This window comes from Ursus maritimus, unplaced genomic scaffold (assembly GCF_017311325.1).
Source record: "Ursus maritimus isolate PB19 unplaced genomic scaffold, ASM1731132v1 scaffold_23, whole genome shotgun sequence".
Classification (NCBI taxonomy): Eukaryota; Metazoa; Chordata; class Mammalia; order Carnivora; family Ursidae; genus Ursus; species Ursus maritimus.
Genome location: NW_024424786.1, coordinates 39,786,903 through 39,807,479, shown reverse-complemented (window position 1 = coordinate 39,807,479; position 20,577 = coordinate 39,786,903). Strand labels below are relative to the sequence as shown.

At 63.2% G+C, this 20,577-nt stretch overlaps 1 protein-coding gene across 1 annotated transcript; it reads left to right on the top strand.

The window, feature by feature from the left end:
• Nucleotides 1–1,227: 1,227 nt before the first annotated feature.
• CDC42BPG (CDC42 binding protein kinase gamma) lies at nt 1,228–20,015 on the top strand. Its single transcript, XM_040638775.1, has 37 exons — nt 1,228–1,387; nt 3,996–4,087; nt 4,169–4,252; nt 4,633–4,728; nt 5,036–5,184; nt 5,711–5,804; nt 6,014–6,214; nt 6,337–6,585; nt 7,022–7,101; nt 7,886–7,983; nt 8,077–8,157; nt 8,424–8,512; nt 8,617–8,796; nt 9,084–9,176; nt 9,319–9,440; nt 9,517–9,589; nt 9,829–9,935; nt 10,023–10,137; nt 10,377–10,525; nt 10,615–10,703; nt 11,013–11,065; nt 11,154–11,252; nt 11,342–11,401; nt 11,689–11,794; nt 12,077–12,210; nt 12,299–12,438; nt 12,530–12,611; nt 13,352–13,568; nt 14,493–14,555; nt 14,676–15,275; nt 16,309–16,406; nt 16,498–16,582; nt 16,704–16,824; nt 16,976–17,093; nt 17,293–17,416; nt 17,544–17,629; nt 18,667–20,015. Exons 1-37 carry the CDS (start codon nt 1,228–1,230, stop codon nt 18,721–18,723), a joined length of 4,644 nt encoding a protein of 1,547 aa, XP_040494709.1. The 3' UTR covers nt 18,724–20,015.
• Nucleotides 20,016–20,577: the final 562 nt, after the last annotated feature.

The window sequence follows — 20,577 nt, the reverse complement described above, 5'->3', positions numbered from 1 at the left end:
TGGGAGACCTGACAGTTCCCTGTGTGCTGCCAGGGAGGCTCAGTTCAGCTCCGCAGACATTCACAGAGTGCCTCCTCCGTCGACGCTGGCAATGACCCTGTCGGACTCAAGGAGATCCTCGTCTGCGGGGGCAGGCAAATGCCCCAAAGATCTTTTAATGGAAGAATTTGTTGTTTAGAGCCACTAAAATGCCCCACCCTTTGTTCCCTCCTCTTGGACAGACCCACAGTCCCATGGCGTCTAGTCCAACCCAGCTGCAGACAGCTGGGCAGAAATCAGAAATGCCACTGGACAGAATCAGTCCCTCCCCTCTCCCACCTCCTCTAGCCCAGCGTCCACCTCTCCTTGGCCCTTATGTTCCAGGCCGGCTACAGGCCTTGCTCCCGCCTAGTCTTGAAAAGCCTGTGGTGGAGTTGCCAGCCCAGCCCCACTCCAGGGTCTAGCTGCGGGGCCTCCTCACCCTCAGCCTCTCCATTCAGAACTTCGTCCTTCTCAAGCCTCAGTGTGTCCATCTGCCAAATGGGTGTAACCATCCCTGCCTCACCCACCTGTCTCCCAGGTCGGCTGTAACGATACAAATAAAACGAAATCAGAAACTAGAGAGGTCCTCCCCGGCTGTTGGGGGTGGGGGGTGTGCCAAGCGCGACGGGCATCCCGGGGAGAGAGGGACTACAACTCCCATCCGGCTCCGGGCCCGTGGGCATCTCCAGCCTCCTCTCCCCGAGCTGAGGGAGAGGCAGTCGCTGTCCCAGGGGGCGACGGAAGCTGGACTGCCCCGGGCATCCCCTACCTAGGTTAGGGGCCGGCGAAGGGCCCGATAGGGCTGGGTCTGGGGCCGCGCGGAGATCTAGGCAGCCTTCCCGGCCCCCGCAGGAAGACCCCCTTGCCCAGCCCCGTCAGGAGTTTACTCTTCGGGGCCCGCCCCCCTACTTCCTGGCCGAGGGTTGGTCCCGCCCCCGCGCGCCTCCGCCCTCCCACCTTCACCTCCAGTCGTGTCTCCCATTGGCCGGCGCTCACCTGCCCGTCCGTCGGGGGGCGGGGCCGAGGGCGGGGCGCGGCGCCCAGGTGTGGGCGCGCAGGCGGCGGCGGAGGAAGGTGACAGCGGGGAGGGCGGGAGGGGTGGGGGGAGGACTCGCGGACGACCCGCGGACCGACAGACGGACGGGCCGACGGGCGGGCATGCGGGCGGCCCGGCTCTAGCCCGGGCGCGGGGCTCCGGCCGCAGCCATGGAGCGGCGGCTGCGCGCGCTGGAGCGGCTGGCGCGGGGCGAGGCCGCCGGTGGCCCCGGGCTCGACGGCCTCCTGGATCTGCTGCTGGGGCTGCACCACGAGCTCAGCAGCGCCCCCCTCCGGCGGGAGCGCAACGTGGCGCAGTTCCTGAGCTGGGGTGAGTGATCCGGGCGGGACCGAGGTGGGGTGGCGCGCCGAGACCCTCTCCCCACCCCACCCCACTCCCCGCGCCCAGCTCGCACAGACCCTTGGGCAGGGAGCGGCACCCCCACGGTCGCGGAGCTCGCACTGGCCCTGACACGTGCCACAGGACCCTTTGGGCCCTCTCAGCTGCACACCTTACCCTCCCTCAGATTCACACACACTCCCTCCCACTCACAGAAGCTGGTGCATGTACACAACACGCAACTTACACAGACCCACGCAAGCTTGGTCCCCAGTATAGACTTCAGACTCATGTCCACAGTCCATGTGCTACAGAGTCATGACAGGGGTGCCTCACTCCCACGTCAGACTTCATGTCCCTGGAGGACAAACAGGCACACAGGCAGACCCCTGTGTGTCTCCCGCACTGACACACACGCTTTCTCAGTCTCCCACGAACCACACAGACACACTGAGATACCCACAGCTCGAGGAGAGACCCAGGAGCCCCACACTTCACCCTGAACGGCACCCCAACCGCACTGGCTATTACACACTTGCCTACTTGTACTCACAGATCCGTAGGGATGCTGTCACACTGGCAGATATCCCCCCACATACACTTCCATCTCCCAGCATACAAGGCCACCCCAGACTGGACACAGGAACCAACCTCGGCCCGTTTCCCTGTGCACGTCGCTGGCCAGGCTTCCTGAGGTCTATTCCCCAGGGCCGGGGAGGGGGGCCTGGCTGGAGGTGGGTCTGCACCCCTTCCTGGTTGACTCCTCTGAGTCACCGGAAGGGGCTGACGTGGAACAGCCCGCAACCCAGTGTGGGCACCGGCCCGGCACCAGCCCCAGGCCTCCCTGGTTCTGCCTGGCCAGGCCGCGGCCGGAGGACATAGGGGCCCGGCCAGGAGGGTGAGGTGAGACCAGTGTTTGCCCAGTGGGTGACTAGCATTCCCGGCACTCCTTAGCTCTGGGCAGGCACAAGGCCTGGCCTGGCCCGGTTGGGGGCCTGCAAGACATTCCAGTGAGCTGGCCCCCAGCCCAGCCCTCTCCTCCAGGGTGAGGGCAGCCAGGAAGCCCCTGCCTCTGGTGCCCACCACTCTCCCTGGGACTTCTGCACCTTATTCATGTGTGTCTGACCATGTTGTCATCACCGGCTGTGACACCCACGCACACGTGTGTGTGTGTGTGTTTGCACACACATGTGCTCCTTCCTGCGAGCCTCTGGCGTCTCTGCCTGGGACCCCAGCATGGGGGCCTGTCTGTTGACATCTCCCGAGGTAACCGGCAGGCGGTGACTCACTCTGCTCCTGCTGCAACTTGTCCCTGCTCCTGCCCAGAGCCCCCAACCCAGCGGCAAGGCAAGAGGACTGGGCAGTCTGTCCTGGGGACCTTGATCCTCCTGACTCTGGGCCCCAGGTTTTGGCCCCTGTCTGGCTGACAGGAGCCACCCTGGCCTCAGTTCCCCCTTGGAGGCCTGTGGCAGTTCCTCCCAGCCGCACACATACACCTGGGAAAGAGACAATTAATTTCTGTGAGGAGGTTTCCACACCGCCCCTGCGGCAGGGGTTCTGCCTGATAAACCTGTGGAGCAGCTCTCTGACCCACCCACAGACCCGCCCAGCTGGCAGGGAGTTTACCTGCTGGCAGGGGGAAACTGAGGCAGGGAGCCAGACTGCAGCTCCCCCCAACCCCCACCACTCGTTCTTGCCTCCCAGAGTTTCTAGGCTCCAATTCCCTCCCCGGGCCTGTGGCTTCTCCGGGCCTGGAAAGGGCCTGGGAGTGGCTGGAGATGCCCCTCAAGGGAGTATCTGGGACTGGGAGAAGAGGAGGTTCTTGCCCAGATAAAAGCCGAGTCCAGAGAGGGAGGCAGGGCTTAGAGTTGTAGGGCTGGTCAGGCCTGGAGGAGATCTTGAGTGTTCACTCCCTCAGGTGCCAGCGTCAGGCGCCAGGGAAAGGTTTTTTGGCTCCGTTTTTTAAGTCTTGTGAGAACGTGGGCAGACCTATTTATGCCTCCAGACTGAGAAGGCCCCACACCGGGAGCACAAAGCCTGTCCTCCCAGAGCCCTGCAGAATCACTGTGTGACCTGTCCTCTGGGGCTGCCCCAGGCCTCACTCCCAGCCAGGTACCTCCGTGCCTGTAGGGTCCCAAGACCAGGGCTCCCAGCTCCCAGTGGCAGGGAAGCCTCTCTGGGGACAAGGAATGTTGTCCATCCAGTTTCCCAAGACAGGCCCAGGCCTGGTCCTGCTAGGCGCCAAGAACTGTGCGCTGAGGGTGGGAACGATATCCCCTTCCTCCCCAGGGTGACCTGGTCAGCCAGGGTCAACCCCAGACTGGGCAGGACTACAAGTTCCATCAGCCCCTGGGACAGAGACCGCCTAGTCTGGGGACGGGGGTCCAGGGATCCATGGATTTCAGGAAGTCTGGGGGCCAGGTGGTCAGCAAAGCCCAGACCTCACGTTCCATGCTTCCTACTCACGACTGAGTGAGTCCCTGGGGAGGCCATCTGTGCCCTGGCCTTGTGGGGGTTGCAGTTCCTGCTTTCCCCGGGCAAGAGAGAGAGCTGGGGCCCTCCTTGTGGGTTCCCTGAGCCCCACTCTGTGTCCCCTCAGCCAGCCCCTTGGTAGCGAAGGTAAAAGAGCTGAGGCTGCAGAGAGATGACTTCGAGATCTTGAAGGTGATCGGCCGAGGGGCCTTCGGGGAGGTGAGCAAAAGGCATGGGGTAGGTGGGAAGAGGGGGTTCACACCCAGGCAGAGCTGACCCCGGTGCTCCCTATGGCCTCAGGTCGCCGTGGTGAGGCAGAGGGACAGTGGGCAGATTTTTGCCATGAAAATGCTGCACAAGTGGGAGATGCTGAAGAGGGCCGAGGTCAGTCTGGGGTCCGATGGGACTTCAGCACCCTACCAACGGGCAGGGGGCGGGGGCGGGTGTGCTGCCAGTGGGGTAAACAGGGCATGCTGGGGAAGGGGCAGGCGTGGCTGCTGAGCCTGTAGGGGGTCCACCTCCAACAACTGCCAACCTCCCCCATTGCTTCCCCACAATAAGCCTTTCTTAGGAGCTAAAGTAGTTCCCGTTTTCCTTATGGTAACACTGAGGCCCAGAGCCATAGAGCATAGGACCTGGTTCACACAGGCAACCTGGATCCGAGCTCCTAGAATTATTTATTCTTCCTCCATCTCCTGAGCTGGTGAGGAGGGTTTCCTGGGCCCTGATCCCACCCTTTGCCCTGCTCCCCAAACCTGTCGCAGACTGCCTGTTTCCGGGAGGAGCGGGACGTTCTGGTGAAGGGGGACAGCCGCTGGGTGACTGCTCTGCATTATGCCTTCCAAGATGACGAGTACCTGGTGAGGAGACTTGGCAAGGTCGGAGGGTGTTGTCTGGGGACAAAGGAGATGCTGGGTCCAAGGAGAGAGAGAGACCCCTCCTATGGGAACCACGAGGCTTCCACTCCCCACCACCTGCTGGGCCTGGAGCCCCCGCTTGAGCTCTGGCTGGAAGCTGGCAACCCTAGAGCTGCTGGGAGACACTCTTGCCTTCCCAGACCCCTCAGGACCCTGGGGAGGTGGGCAGGAGGCAGGGCCCTGGGACAGGTGGTCCCCACCCTCCTCGTCTGATTCTTGCCCCACGCCCACCCCATCCACCACCGTCCAGTACCTGGTGATGGACTACTATGCCGGTGGGGACCTCCTCACTCTGTTGAGCCGCTTTGAGGACCGCCTCCCGCCCGAGCTGGCCCAGTTCTACCTGGCTGAGATGGTGCTGGCCATCCACTCTTTGCACCAGCTGGGCTACGTCCACAGGTAGGGCCCCCACCCCACCTGCTGACTGCTCTGGGGACAGTGGACCGCTGCTGGGTGCTCAGCACATGCCAAGCCCTATGCTGGGCACTTCTAACACACGACGCCTTTGACTCCTCACACCACAAACCTGATGTGATGGGGGCTGTCCTTGTCCCCACTTTACAGGTGAGAAAGTCAGGGTTTACTAGGTAAGCACCTAGCTCGAGGTGACTCAGCTAGCGGTTTGCACCAGCGAAGTCTGACTCCTGCCTCCCCCACAGTGTGCCCTGCTGCCTCCAAGGGTCATCCTTACGGGTCCCTTTTCCCAGTCTAACCACCTTCTTCCTTCCTGGGAGCCAGGAGGCCTCGCCACCAGCTTTCCCCCTCCCGCATGCATGCACACACACTGTTCTCATGTGCCCGTGGGAGTACGTGTGAGCAGATACACGCTGGTGTGCGTGTGCCCGGCTACTCACATCCAGGCATGTGCCCAAACACACACCTACACACGCAGGTCAAGCCCTTCTCTTCCCCTGCGCTCCCTCAGGGATGTCAAGCCGGACAATGTCCTGCTGGACATGAACGGTCACATCCGCTTGGCTGACTTCGGCTCATGCCTCCGTCTCAACAACAGTGGTATGGTAAGGCCCCAGGGCGAGGGCAGGGGCACCCGGGCCGCAGAGCTCCCAGGGGAAGGAAGGACTGGGTCGAGGCCCTGGCGGGGGGTCACCAGGCCGGCTAAGCCTCAGGGAGTGGGGGTGTCAGGGCCAGACCCGGGGTCTCTGGTGAGGGGCCGTCAGGCCTAGCCAAGCCCAAAGCTGTCCTCATGGCGTCCTCACCACCCCCCCAGGTGGATTCGTCAGTGGCAGTAGGGACACCAGACTACATCTCCCCCGAGATCCTGCAGGCTATGGAGGAGGGCAAGGGCCACTACGGCCCACAGTGTGACTGGTGGTCCCTGGGCGTCTGTGCCTATGAGCTGCTCTTCGGGGAGACGCCCTTCTATGCTGAATCCCTGGTGGAAACCTACGGCAAGATCATGAACCATGAGGTCTGGCTGCCAGGCTCCAGGGCTCTGGGAGGGCAGCAGGAGTCCTGAGCCCCCACGGCTGGGATGCCCGCGGGCGGGGGTGGGGTCCTGGATGCCCACCTGCACCCCTCCCTTGCCTGCAGGACCACCTGCAGTTTCCCTCGGATGTGCCCGACGTGCCGGCCACTGCCCGGGACCTGATCCGCCAGCTGCTGTGCCGCCAGGAGGAGCGGCTGGGCCGCGGGGGGCTGGACGACTTCCGGAACCACCCCTTCTTTGAAGGCGTGGACTGGGAGCAGCTGGCAACCAGCACTGCCCCCTACATCCCCGAGCTTCGTGGGCCCATGGACACGTCCAACTTCGACGTGGACGACGACACCCTCAACCACCCGGTGAGTAGAGGGTCCCACGGCTTAGGAAAGCTGCCTTGTCCCTTGCTGGCTGTGGGAACCCCCCAGAAGTTCTCCAGAGCAGCTGCTGGGTGGAGGATGAGGCCCTCGGACTCCAGAGGCTCATGGACATTATGGTTCACCTGGGCGGGTTCAGCTGTACTGCGGTGGGTTGTAACGGCGAAGGCCGTTGGCCCTCAAGTATCATCCTGTTAACCAGAGGTCTTGTAAGGAAGAAGACCCTCAGCGGCACTTGGGAGGCCACGGTCACAAGGACTCATGGGAGTCGTGGTCTGTTTAGATGGGGCCCACGTCCCCCTCCTCGGTTCCATCTGAGCAGGAGGTTGGCACTCCCAGTCCCAGGGGAGTCTCCTGGGTCTTGAGCCTCTGCCTGGAGCCAGGCCTGTTGAGTGTGACACTCCTTCCCCTCCTTCTGCAGGGGACCCTCCCTCCTCCCTCCCATGGGGCTTTCTCTGGCCACCACCTGCCATTCGTGGGCTTCACCTACACCTCGGGCAGGTGAGTCTCGTCCTCACATACCTAGTGGGAGGCTGGGGGCTGCCTGGCCTGGAGGACACTGGGAACGTAGCCTGCTGGGACCCCGGGAAAGGGGTCAAATGGCCTACCTGGTGCCTGTACGTGACAGGTGCTCCGGGAGTGTGCTCTGGGCCCTCGGGAGGACAACTCCCACGTCCTCACGTTCTGGTGGAGCCATGCCTATGCCCCCTATGGGTCCCGTCCCAGCATCTGGCCCTTAGAGGACCCTCCGTGGTGGGCTGAGTATCCTGGACTCAGAACCAGAGGCCTAGAGTTAGAAGGGCCCCTCCAAGTCCCTGAGCCGCACTTCGTGCCCATTTTACACTGGGTCAAGTGCTCTAGGTCATTCGAGGGGCTGGCCTGAGACCGCGGTGAGGAGGCGCTCTGAGGTGCAAGCAAATGCGTCTGTCCCGCACCCTGAGAGCCGGTGTGTGCCGGGCCTGGGCCCAAGTGGCCCAGATCACCATGTCCTCGTGCCAGTCCCTGGAGGAGGGCCTGGGAGGAAACTGAGGCTCAGATATGTTAGGTGACTGTTCGAGTTCAAGCAGCTTATAACGGCCAGGGCTGGGGCTTGCCCCTGGGTCTGGGATCCCAGGGGCGGGGTCTGGTCTCGTCCGGTCTGTTTCTCCGGCCCGGAGCCCAGGGCTGGGTACAGAGCTGGCGCGCAGAGGGTGTTTCTTGGATGAATGGATGACTGGATGCGGGAAGGTGGAGGGGCTCTGGGGGGAGGGGTCTCCGCCAGCACGTGCCGCCCTGCTCTCCCCAGTCCAGGACCCGAGAGCAGCTCTGAGCGGTTGGCCGGCCTAGAGCGGCAGCTTGGTCGTCTGCAGGAGGAGAAGATGCAGCTAAGCCGGGAGCTCCAAGGTACAGGGGAGCCAGCCGGGCCGCGGCGGTGTGGGTCTGACCCGGGAGCGACCGCTGGGCCAGCCCCTCACCGGCAGGTGCCCCCCTCCGCAGAGGCCCTGCAGGTCTCCTCAGACCCCCAGGAGCTGGAGCGGCTGCGGAAGGAAGTGCAGACTCTACAGGACAGGCTGTCAGGTATCCCGCCCCCAGCGCCACCCCCTCTTTCCGCCATCCTGAGCGGCTTTCCCAGCACACCTGAGTCCAGCCTGGGTTCCAGTCCCGCCCGACTGTGTAGACGTGTGATCTTAGGGAAGTAGTTTAAACTCTCTGAGCCTACACGTAGAAAATGGGCCAAGGAGACCCGCTTCCCGGGCTGTGGTGAGGGTTCTGTGAGACGCTGCCCGCGGAGTTTCTGGCTGAGGCTGTCAGTACGCATGGGCCTCAGTGACAATTCCTGGCAGAGACGCCGAGGGACAGCGAGGACCGGACGGATGGTGGGAGCCCAGGCCAGGACGGCGACCTGCGGCGGGAGCGAGACCGGCTCGCCCGGGTGAGGGCCTGGTGAGGTGGGGGAGCAGCCTGGGGCTCTGTGCTAAGGAGGTCCTGCCCTGACTCCAGGCCTTGCCCGCCCTGCCCCCTCTCGGACCCCTCCAGGAGCTGGCCGAGGCTCAGGCAGGGCTGCGGGTGCAGGCGCAGGCGCTACGCAGAGCGCAGGAGCGGCAGGAGGAGCTGCTGCAGAGGCTGCACGAGGCCCAGGAGAGAGAGGCGGCCACGGCCAGCCAGACCCAGGCCCTGAGCTCCCAGCTGGAGGAAGCCCAGGATAGCAGCAGGAAGGTGAGTGATGGGGGCGGGTGGGGACAGCGGCTCTGCCCCGTGACCCCACCGGGTGGCTGGAGGAAGCCCAGGGAGCTCGGGGCTCGGTGCTGGCAACACCACGCACCTTGCACCCCTGCTGTGGCTGACCGAGGCCCAAGCGAGGGGATGTGTTTGGCGGGGGGGGGCTGGAGGTTCACTGCCTGCATTCCCGCTGTGGCTGGCAGGGCCCCAGAGTCTGTAGCAAGGCGGGGGAGTGGGTTGGGGCGGACATGGTCCGCAGTGACTGCCCCTGCGTCTCATCACAGTTGCAGGCCCAGGTGGCCACCCTATGCCGGGAGGTGACACAGCTCCAGGGACAGAGGGAGCGAAGTCTTGAGAAGGAATCTTTCCGGGCCAAGGTAGTGAAGTCTTACCCTCTTCCCAGGGGCACTTCCCTTGGCGTGACCTACTCAGGGCCCTCAGGCCCCACCTGGGTCCCTGGGGTAGGAGTGGGCCACAGCTTCTCAGGCCCCTGCCCTGACCCCTCTCCGTGTCCTCAAGACCATCCACACCACCTCTGAGACCAATGGCACGGGGCTGCCTGAGAGCAGGCCTCAGGAAGCGCAGCTGAGGAAGGAGGTGGCTGCCTTGCGTGTGCAGCTGGAGCAGGCCCGTGGCCACGGGTGAGCTGGGCCACCGGGGTGGGGGTCAGGAGGGCGGACTGTGCTGGGAGGCATCGAGTCATCCTCTCTTCCCCAGGCTGAGTGGGAAGGAAGAGGCTCTGTGCCGGCTGGAGGAAGAGAACCGGCGGCTGAGCCTGGAGCAGGAGCGGGTGAGCACGGCAGACAGAGGGCAGACGGGCAGACAGACCAACGGGCAGCGGGACAGAGGTGGGGAGCTGGCCGGGTGGATGGTCCGAGCTGCCAGGGTCCCAGAGTAGGTGGTCTCCCCAGCCCAGTAGCACTCACAGCTGGCTGGCGAGCTATGGCAGGTAAACTAGGGTGGACACGGATGTGGTTCAGGGGTACGGGGGCCCCTGGAGACTAACCCCTCTTCCTGCCCGGCCCCCAGCTGGTGGAAGAGCTGGAACGGGAGCAGCAGAGCAAGCAGCAGCTGGAGGGCGAACGGCGGGAGACGGAGAGCAACTGGGAGGCCCAGATCGCCGACATCCTCAGCTGGTGGGGGCTGAGGGGCTAGTGGGGAGGGGCCAGGCCCAGGCGGGGCTGAGGGTCCAGGCCATGACCCTGAGCCCCCTTCCCAATCAGGGTGAACGATGAGAAGGTCTCAAGAGGCTACCTGCAGGCCCTGGCCACCAAGATGGCCGAGGAGCTGGAGTCCTTGAGGAACGTGGGCACCCAGACGCTCCCTGCCCGGCCGCTGGTGAGCCCCTGCAGACACCCTGGTGGGGTGGGCGTGCCAGGAGCCTCAGTCGGCAGGCAGGCGGGGACCCTGAACTCACAGAAGATCAGTGACTTGCCCGAGCTCACACTGGGTCGGTGGCCAGTCCAGGGCTTTGAGTCTGGCCAGGTGACATGGATGGCAGTGTGCTCTGGTGGGAGGGGCCTCTGAGGCAGCCAGGCCCCAGGGGGCGTCTTACCTGGGCACCCCCTGGCCACCAGGACCACCAGTGGAAGGCACGGCGGCTGCAGAAAATGGAGGCCTCAGCCAGGCTGGAGCTGCAGTCAGCTCTGGAGGCCGAGATCCGGGCCAAGCAGAGCCTGCAGGAGCGGCTGACGCAGGTGCAGGAGGCCCAGCTGCAGGCTGAGAGGTGAGAGCACGGGGAGACCCTGCAAAGGGGGCTCGGGACCCCTGCGGAGGCCTCTGATGAACCCCCCCCTCCCCCCGGCTGTCCCCCAGCCGTCTGCAGGAGGCAGAGAAGCAGAACCAGGGCCTGCAGCAGGAGCTGGCTGTGCTGCGGGAGGAGCTGGTGGCCCGCGGCCCGGGCGGTAAGTGCTCGTCTGCCTGCCTGTCCTGGAGCGAGGCCCCCGCTTGAGCCTCATGGGGACCAAGGGGGGCCCACAACGCCCTTGCAGGACTGTGGAGGCGAGAGCTTGTTCTGGACTCTGCTGCTCACCCCACTGTTACCCGGCACTTATGGGGCACTTGCTGTATGGGTATCCACCACAGCCCGCAGTCACTGCTCCATTTCACTGAGGTGGAAACTGAGGCTCCTGCTGGCCCCCAGTTCCTCAGGAACGGGTGTCAGGGCTTGAGCCAGGGACCCACCCCCAGTGACCTGTGCTCTCTGTTTGCAGACACAAAGCCTGCAAACTCCCTGATCCCCTTCCTGTCCCTCCGGAGCTCAGAGGTAAGAACCTTGCATGGGGCTGGCTGGGAGGAGTCCTGGGGAGACGAAGCACAGGGGCCTTGACTTCCCCCATCATCTCACTCCCCAGAAGGATTCCACCAAGGACCCTGACCTCTCGGCAGAGGCCCTGAAGCCTGGTGTGGAGCCAGAGCTGAGGCCAGAGGGCCGCCGCAGCCTGCGCCTAGGGGTGAGGACAGGTGGGAGTCCTGCGTTTGGGGGGCTGGGCCCCACCGGCTGCCTCCGCCCTCCTCACCTGTTGGCTTGCCTCCCCTGCAGGCTGTGTTCCCCAAAGCGCCTGCTGCCCCCACCGCCCCTGCAGAAGGTCCTCCTGCAAAGGTCAGCACCTAGAGGGGTGGAGCGGGGTGGGGGCACTAAGCCATTCTGCCAGGTCTCCAAGGACCTGCTTGGGTCCCTCCACGGACGGACATGATGGCTGGCAGACCACACTGGGGACAGTGACAGTGAGTTTGAGTGCTGTGACAGACTCACTGGGGCTGGGTTCACATTGCTGTGGGCTCATTCCCTGGTCCCACCTGACACCTCAGGGTGGCCTCAGGGGTGGGACGCAGGGCCCCAGTTGGCCACAGGCCAGTGTGAGTAATGGGCGTGTCCCACCTCCCCAGCCTGGCTCCCACGCGCTGCGGCCCCGGAGCTTCCCATCCCCTACCAAGTGTCTCCGCTGCACCTCGCTGATGCTGGGCCTGGGCCGCCAGGGCCTGGGCTGTGACGGTGAGACCCCCACTCCACCTGCATGCCCACCTCTCGTCCCTGGGTAGAGGGAATGAGACAGCCTGACCCTGATGACACCCCGATTTTCCTCTCGGTCCATGTCTCATTTCCTGCTGCTCCATTTCACTTGCTCTTTTTTTTTCCTCACTTGATGGGGGAATTGGTGACAGTTCCGGTGCCACCACAGCCTCAGGGGAGCCGGGGCTGGGGCCGCCCAGACTCCTGGTTCCGAGCTGTCCCCACCCAGCCTCACACCACCGTCTTCTCCTGCTTTCCCCACAGCCTGTGGCTACTTCTGTCACTCCGCGTGTGCCCCCCAGGCCCCGCCCTGCCCTGTGCCCCCTGACCACCTCCGCACAGCCCTGGGAGTACACCCTGAAACGGGCACAGGCACGGCCTACGAGGGCTTCCTGTCGGTGAGCTGGGGCTGGCCGGGGAGGGGGAGGCCAGCATGGGGGGAGTAGCGACAGCCGGGTGGGCCCTCCCATGCCTGCCTTCCCCCAGGTGCCGCGGCCCTCGGGCGTCCGGCGTGGCTGGCAGCGCGTGTTTGCTGCCCTTAGCGACTCACGCCTGCTCTTGTTTGACGCCCCTGACCCCCGGCTCAGCCCAGCCAGCGGGGCTCTGCTGCAGGCCCTGGATCTGAGGTGGGTGCCAGGCAAGGGCAAAGGGGTGCAGTGGTCAGGGGAGGTGGCCAGGGCCATTATGACCTCTGACCAGCTCCGTGGACCTCCGCAGGGACCCCCAGTTCTCAGCCACCCCAGTCCTGGCCTCCGATGTTATCCACGCGCAGTCCAGGGACCTGCCACGCATCTTTAGGGTGAGTGCCGGGCAGGGTGGGTCGGGCCACTGTCCACGTCTGCGCAGCCCTGCTCCACTCACTCTTCTCTGTGTCCTTCTCCGTGGCTGCCCTCTGCACCGCCCCCCCACCGCCGCCCCATCACCTCCACAGGGATGGCTAAGGTAGCCTCCATCCCACAGAGCAGTGCGCCCTCCGTGTGTGAAGCTGGCCAAGTCCTGCTCGTTTAGGACCCTTCTGTGGCTTCCCATCACCCTCAGGGTGCTCCCGACTGTGGCCTCGAGGCCTCACATTTCTGACCCTGCAGGCCTCCCCGGCCTCCCTCTGGAGCCTCGCTCTGCTCTGAACACGGCTCGCTTTCTCCAGTTCCAAAAGTGCCCTGTAACTACGGACCCTTCCCGTCCCGTTTCCTCTACTCAGCCCAGGCTGCCCCCGAGCCTCTCCCCAACCTGGACCACTCCTGGTTACTCCACTCACCCCCTGGGCTCCAGCAGAAATGTCTCTTCCCCAGGGAGGGCATCTTTCACTCTCGGCCTGGGTCAGGGGTCCTGCCATATGCTCCCATGATGCCCTGTCTCTCCCCCACCACGGCCTTGTTGGTGTGACGGTCTGACTGTCCCGTCTGGTGAATCACCTGTCCTAAGACAGCTGCCAGCCCTGCACCTGGCTGCTCATGTTGGTGCTAAGAGGCATCAACCAGGGGAGAGAGGGGATGGCAGGGTGTCGGCCCACAGCCCTCCAGCCTAGGTCCCCGCCCATAGGTGACAGCCTCCCAGCTGACGGTGCCACCCGCCGTGTGCACTGTGCTGCTGCTGGCCGAGAGCGAGGCCGAGCGGGAGCGCTGGCTGCAGGTGCTGCGTGAGCTGCAGCGGCTGCTGCTGGACACGCGGCCAAGGCCAAGGCCTGTGTACACACTGAAGGAAGCCTATGACAACGGGCTGCCGCTGCTGCCCCACGCGCTCTGCGCCGCCATCATCGGTGAGCCGCCCGCTGAGGAGCATTGCCCTGGGCCGGCTCCGGGGAGGAGTCTGGGGCTGTCGGGAGGGTTGCTGCCCAGTCCCTACAGCCATGAGCTGCGGACTCTCCGCATTACATACGTGACCCTCTCTGAGCATGGCTGTGTGGGCAGCCTAGCCAGGGGGGCCGGGTTTGGCTTCTGCCACTGCAGTTCTCTGTGCCTCAGCTTCTGCTTTTTCTCAAAGAATCTAAAAGGAGTGAAAAGAGCAAGGGCTTTTAGCAAGAGACGAGTGAGGGCTCCAGTCCTGGCTTTCTTACCGCAGCAGGGTGACCACGGGGGAGTCCCCCACTGCCTCCTATGGGAGCCTGGTGCTCAGCGGGACCTCCGTGAAGAAGCGAGGGAGCGGTGCCTCCTGGCTTCCCTGGGCAGGTGGCCACGGCCCTGAGCCAGCCTCTGCCCTGGAGAGCTGGGGCCTCCCCCTGCACTCAGAGTGGGAGCCCCAGGAGAGACTGTGCGGCTCCTCCAGGGCCCCTGTGTCAGTCGGGAGCTGGGGGAACAAGGGCACTGACTGAGCAGGGCCTGCTGTGAGCGGAACACTCACCCTGCGTGGTCACAGCCTCAGAGCAGTTCTGTGAGAAAGGATCCATTGTCCCCTCTTTACAGAAGGAGAGCCAAGGCTCTGAGAGGTGACAGGACTTACCGCAAATCCCACAACTTGGGGTGGGGACCCCTCCCCCTCCCCCCAGCCCTTGTGGGCCTTCCCCCCGCCCCCCCAGTAGAGCCCGCCCAGACTTTGAGAGACAAGGGTCCAGTGATGTAGGGACAGTGGGATTGCCATCCCCATGCCCTCAGGAGAAACAGGCTCAGCAAGGACAGGCAGGCTGCCTCATCTTCGGCTGCCAGGTGGGCTCCCTGACCCCTGACCCCCTCCCTCCCTCTACTAGACCAGGAGCGGCTTGCTCTGGGCACCGAGGAGGGGCTGTTCGTGATCCACCTGCATAGCAATGGTACACGCGAGGCTGGGCCGGGGGGGACCTGGGTGGGGGTCAGCCCCAACGGCCAGAGGACGGTGGGCACGGGGCTGTTCACCCACCTGCTGGTGACACTCTCCTTCCCCAACCCCGAAGACATCTTCCAGGTGGGCGACTGCCGGCGGGTGCAGCGGCTGACTGTGAGCCCCACGGCGGGCCTTCTGGTCGTGCTGTGCGGCCGTGGCCCCAGTGTGCGCCTCTTCGCCCTGGCCAAGCTGGAGAGCGCGGAGGCGGGGGGTGCCAAGATCCCCGAGTCCCGAGGCTGCCAGGCGCTGGCAGCCGGACGCATCCTGCAGGCCCGCACCCCCGTGCTCTGTGTAGCTGTCAAGCGCCAGGTGCTCTGCTACCAGCTGGGCCCGGGCCCAGGGCCCTGGCAGCGCCGCATCCGCGAGCTGCAGGCACCCGCACCTGTGCAGAGCCTGGGGCTGCTGGGCGACCGGCTGTGCGTGGGCGCCGCCGGGGCCTTCGCCCTCTACCCACTGCTTAACGAGGCTGCACCCGTAGCGCTGGGGGCCGGTCTGGTGTCCGAGGAGCTGCCACCGTCCCGTGGGGGCCTGGGCGAGGCGCTGGGCGCTGTGGAGCTCAGCCTTAGTGAGTTCCTGCTGCTCTTCACCACTGCGGGGGTCTATGTGGACAGCGCCGGCCGCAAGTCTCGCATCCACGAGTTGCTGTGGCCAGCAGTGCCCACGGGCTGGGGTAAGGCCTGCGGAGGGCCCGGCTGCGGCTGGTCCTCCTGCCTGACCACACCCTGCTCTGCCCTCAGTGGACTGCACCGGATCTTCCTCTCTTGGGCCTCTGCTCATGCTCTACCCCCTGCCTGAACTGTCCTCCTTGTACCTGGCAAACTCTTAACCAAGTCCAGCCGCAATGCCAGCTCAGGGCCCAGAGCTGGTAGGCACTCTGTAAATGACCACCATGACTTCTGTCATTGCCATTTCTGCTTTCATGCTCCCTGCGCTGCCTTCCCCCATTACTGGTCCTTTGTTCCTTTTTGCTCCCCCACCTCTGTATGCAGACCTCTGCCCTACTGCTCTTCGTACCTTCTTGTAATGATTGCTTTGGTACGTTGGGGGCCTGCCGAATGGGCTGGGGCTGGTTTCTTCATCACATCCTGCACCCAGCCCAGGGAAGCACACTCTAGGGGCTATGAATGTTTGGAGGATGAATGAGTGAATGAGTGAATGAATGAATGAACAAGGCAGTAGAGGAGTCCAACACATTCACAGGTAACTGTGAGATGGCATCCGGGCCAGAAGACAGGGACAGAGCTCCCTTCATAAGCAGTGATTCCTCTGGGGCGGGGCCTGCGGGTTGGGTGTGGCACAGACTTGGTCTGTAGGAGTTGGAGTTGGACTGCCCAGGGCTAATTCCCAGCTCTCACTCTCCACTGGGTAACCTTGGCCATACTTAGCTCTGGGGTTCCATTCTGTCATCTGTAAGTTAGGGATAATAATATGACCTGCCCAGAGTTGTTTAAGAAGTGAAGGAGAAAAAGTTTGCCAAGTGGTTGCAACTATGCCTGGCATGCCAGTGAGTGCTCCAGGACTGCGATCTCCGATTTGCTATGGCCGTTGGGTGGGGCAACCTGGAGTCTTCAGAAGGACCTTTGGTTGGGCGTGGAAGTTACTGTGCGGTGGCAGGACACGGGGCGGGGGGGGGGGGGNCGGGGCCGCAGCCAAGGAAACAAGCCCACGGAGGTGCTGGACTTGCACGGTCTCCTGCCCCGCAGGTTATGCAGCCCCCTACCTGACCGTGTTCAGCGAGAACGCCATCGATGTGTTTGATGTCAGGAAAGCAGAATGGGTCCAGACGGTGCCACTCAAGAAGGTGAGGGCGGCCCGGACCCCTGGCCCTGGCCCTGGCCCTGGCCTGGGGGGCTGCTGGGCAGCACGGCTGACCTCTGTGCCTGCTGCCTCAGGTGCGACCCCTAAACCCGGAGGGCTCCCTGTTCCTCTTTGGCACGGAGAAGGTCCGCCTGACCTACCTCAGGAACCGGCTGGCAGGTGAGCAGTGCGTGTGCAAGGGAGTACGGAGTGTGTGCGTTCACGTGTGCATGTGTGACCCTGAGCGCCCGCGTGAGCTGGGGACTTGGGAGCACCGCCCGGCTCTTTGCTTCTCCCACAGAGAAGGACGAGTTCGACATTCCCGACCTCACTGACAACAGCCGGCGCCAGCTGTTCCGCACCAAGAGCAAGCGCCACTTCTTCTTCCGCGTGTCGGAGGAGCAGCGGCAGCAGCGGCGCAGGTGCGCGTGCGCGCTGCTGCGGCGGGGCGGGGCCTCCCAAGCTTGGGGGCGGGGTGAAGCCAGGCGGTCCCAAGTTCGGGTCCGTTTCGGGAGCGGGCGGGGCAAGCATCCCCTGCGCCGCGCCTCTCCCCCACATTCCCTCCACCCGCAGGGAGATGCTGAAGGACCCCTTTGTGCGCTCCAAGCTCATCTCACCGCCCACCAACTTCAACCACCTGGTGCACGTGGGCCCCACGGACGGGAAGCCCAGCGCCAGGGTTCTGCCCCGGGTGAGTTCTCTGGAGCCAATCACAAGCCTCCCCGGTGATGCTCAGCCAATCACCGGCCTTCCCGTCGCGCTTGAGCCAATCGCAGCCCTCTGTTTACCGGACCCGGGACCTCAGCACGTCCAGGCTGGGGGCCCACTGCGGTGGGTTTGCCCTGGGCTGGGTTGCCGCCCGGTCCCAGCCCTTCTGCACTGTCCAACAGGCTCCAGAAGGGAAGGGCCGAGGTACCCGGGGCTCCGGCCCGCAACGTCCCCACAGCTTCTCCGAGGCTTCGCGACGCCCAGCCTCCGTGGGCAGCGACGGGCTCGCTGGAGACGCGGACACCAGTAAGGACAACCCTACTGTTTCCACTGCCTCCGTATCCCTCCGCAAAGTTTCCACCCCCCTTTGGACCCCTCATATTTGACTTTGGATTCTTGTGTGCCCCCCCCCCCCATCCTGCTCCTGGAGCAGTGAAGAGGAAGCCTTGGACATCTCTGTCCAGCGAGTCCGTGTCCTGCCCCCAGGGGTCTCTGAGCCCTGCAGACTCCCTGATACAGGTGAGCTGGTGGGGGTTTTCCCTCCCCTATAAAAGCACAGGTAGTTCTGTTCTGTGCTAGGCCCTGTGCTGGGACCTGAAGCCAGGAAAGAAGCTAAGCCCAGCCCTGGCCTGGACCCTAAGAGAAGCAGACTCACCCCACAGTGGGTCCCAACAGAGGCCTGGAGGCAGGTCGGCCTAGGTGGGAATCTTGGCCCTGACTGTCCCAGAAGTGTGGCCCTGGGCGAGATGTCCAGCCTCCCTGAGCTTCTTTCACCTATAAAATGAGGTTATTTGAGATTATTCTAGAAGTGATAAGCGTATGAGGTGAGGATGACTTCGGCAGGGTGCCTGACACGTGGGGAGAGTGCCACAGAAGGTGAGCTCTTTAGAGGCCCAACCTGAGGTGGAAGGATCAGAGGAGAGTCCACTCTGGCTGGGGACAGGGCAAGACATAAGAGAAGCTGGGAAGGCTCCCATTCACCCTCCAGCCACTTCTCCACTGCCACCCCCACTGGAGCCACACCAGGCCACTGAGAGCCCTGGGACTTGCCATATTCTTTCACACCTTTCGGCTCTTGCCCCGGACATCCCCGCTGCTTTGAATGCCCTTTCATCAACACCCAGGCCACCCTCAAGGCTCTGCACTAATATCGCCCTTTCCAAAGATCAGCTGGCTGCCTGGCAGCCACCAGCCCCCCCTAGGGCCCGTGCCTGCTCCGTCCACCCCTCTTTGTCAGTCCTTCTGTGCTATGGTTTTCCTCCGATGCCAGTCCTCCCTCAACTGTGGGCTCCCTGATAGCAAGGGTCAAGTTTGTCTTCTGCCTAGAGTAAAGCGTGTTTTGTTGGCTGATGAGGAATAGAGTGAACGAACAAAGGGACTTTGATGTGGGCTCCAGGGTTAAGTAGGAGTTCCCAAGGTTTTTCTCCTATAGCCCCACCCCACCTCATATCTGGCCTCCTCCAAGGGCCCTGATGTAGCAGGTAGTGGATCCTGGGAAGGCCTCTAGGGGGCATTGGTCTGGTGAGGAAAGAGTCCTTCCTTCTGTTTCCCTCCAGGTGTCAGAACGGCCCCGGAGTCTCCCCCCAGCCCCTGAATCAGAGGGCTCCCCTTGACACCCTCTGGCAGGGCCCACCCCGATCCCAGGACCGAGAGACAGAAACGAGCAAAGAGCTTGAGGAATGCCATGCTCCGGCTGGCCCGGGATGTGTGGAAATTCGGACTCAGGGAGGGCCTGGGTTGGAGAGCGACTTGGAGGCTGGTCTGGGTACCCAGGCCCCGGGGGCCCTGATTCCCAGCCCTTATCCTGCCTTTCCCCTCTGCTCCCAGCCCCTATCTCTGCTAGCTACTGGGAATAGAAGGGCCCCCTCTCTGCCCTGCGGGCCCATCTGCCCTGGAGTCCAGGGGCGATTGTGCCAAAGCTCTCCTTTCCAGTGCCCAGCCTCAGAAAGCCTGCAAGCAAGAGTCGGGATGAGGGATGGAGAAGGACTGGGTCCTTGGGAGCAATCTGGGGTTTTGGCTGTGGACTGTCTAGCCTTAGGTGAGGCCAAGTTGGGGCATATCGTGGTCTCTGCTCAGGGTCAAGGTAGGAAAGACAGAGTCTGATCCAAAGGAAAGGAGGATGGGGCGCCTGGCTGGCTCAGTCAGCAGAGCATGCGACTCTTGATCTCAGGGTTGTGAGTTCAAGCCCCATGTGGGGGGTAGAGATTACTTAAAAAATAAAAAAAATTTTTTTTTCAAAGTAAAGGAGGATAGACAAGGAGCAGGGAGGATGTAGGTGAAGGAGGATGTAGGTGAAGGATGTAGGATGTGGGAGAGGGAAGGGGAAGGAAAGGAAGTGAAAGAGGCAGTGTTAGTGATTGGCAGGAGGGGAGAGGCATCCAGAGGAGGAGAGGGATAAAGGAGGAGCAGTGAAGAGGAGCAGAGAGCCGAGGGGGTCTGGGAGGAGAACACTACTGAGACGGGCCTTTCTCTCTGGGGAGGAGCTCAGCGGGATTGGGAACAGAGAAGGGCCCTGTGAACCAACTGCCCTTGCATCTAATCCGCCCAGTGGGGGGAGAGCATTCCTAGACAGGGACAGGATGGGGAGGGTATTTATAAAGGCTGCTTGGTGGGAGATGGCATCTGACGGGGGCCACTGGAGGGTCTCCAGGCACACTCTGGCCCCTCCCAGAAGGGGGGGCGGTCCTTTTTCTCAAAGCTTCAACCACCTGTGTATTAGGGGATCATAGGGGGCATTTTATTATTGATCATAGTCATTATTATTGTTATTATATTACTATTTTTATTAAACTTCCCTCTACTGCCAAGTGGGGGCAAAATAAGTATTTATCTCTTCAAACGCCATATTCCCGGGAGGGATGGACCCTGATGCTCTGTGAGGCAACAAGAAACCAATAAAGATGACTTTTTAAGCTGCTGGCCTCCCTGCCTGGATCTGTCCTCCTGGGTTTCAGAAAATGGGGGGGGGGGGGAATCAGAGATGGAGGGAGAAATGGGGATGTCAGAGACAGTTAAAGACTGAGTTATCTCCCCCCTCCCCCCCCGTACTTTCAGGAATCAGATGACACATGCAAATGGGGGTGAGGACAATTCAACAGCAAAGGGACAGTTTACAAAAGCGGGGGCAGTGTTCATGGAACCCACCGAGGAGAGGCGGTGCTCCTGAGCCCCAGCAGCATGGGAATCTGGTAGCACTCGCAGGCAGCAAGAGGCAGTGGTGTCACCTGACAGGAGCTGCGGCTGTCAGCAGAACTTGGCGGTGGTTGAGCAGACAGGCAGCCAGCCCAGGGAATAAATTCCTCATACCTCGCTTGACTCCCTCCCTCCCCCTCCTGCCTCCCTTTGTCCAAACACGAGCAGCAGCCAGAAGACAGGAGAGCTTGGTCACTGCAGCTCCTGGAACGCGGCCTTGGGGGCACCGAGCTGGGTGGAGCAAGGCGGAAGGGGACCTGCAGGGCACCCCAAGG

What these genes read in the sequence shown, in the direction of transcription:
- CDC42BPG (XM_040638775.1), top strand. Translation starts at nt 1,228, where the DNA reads ATGGAGCGGCGGCTGCGCGCGCTGGAGCGGCTGGCGCGGGGCGAGGCC. An exon ending in GTCTCAACAACAGTGGTATG is followed by an intron (nt 5,805 to 6,013) that starts GTAAGGCCCCAG and finishes CCACCCCCCCAG; the next exon opens with GTGGATTCGTCAGTGGCAGT. An exon ending in CCTACGAGGGCTTCCTGTCG is followed by an intron (nt 12,211 to 12,298) that starts GTGAGCTGGGGC and finishes GCCTTCCCCCAG; the next exon opens with GTGCCGCGGCCCTCGGGCGT.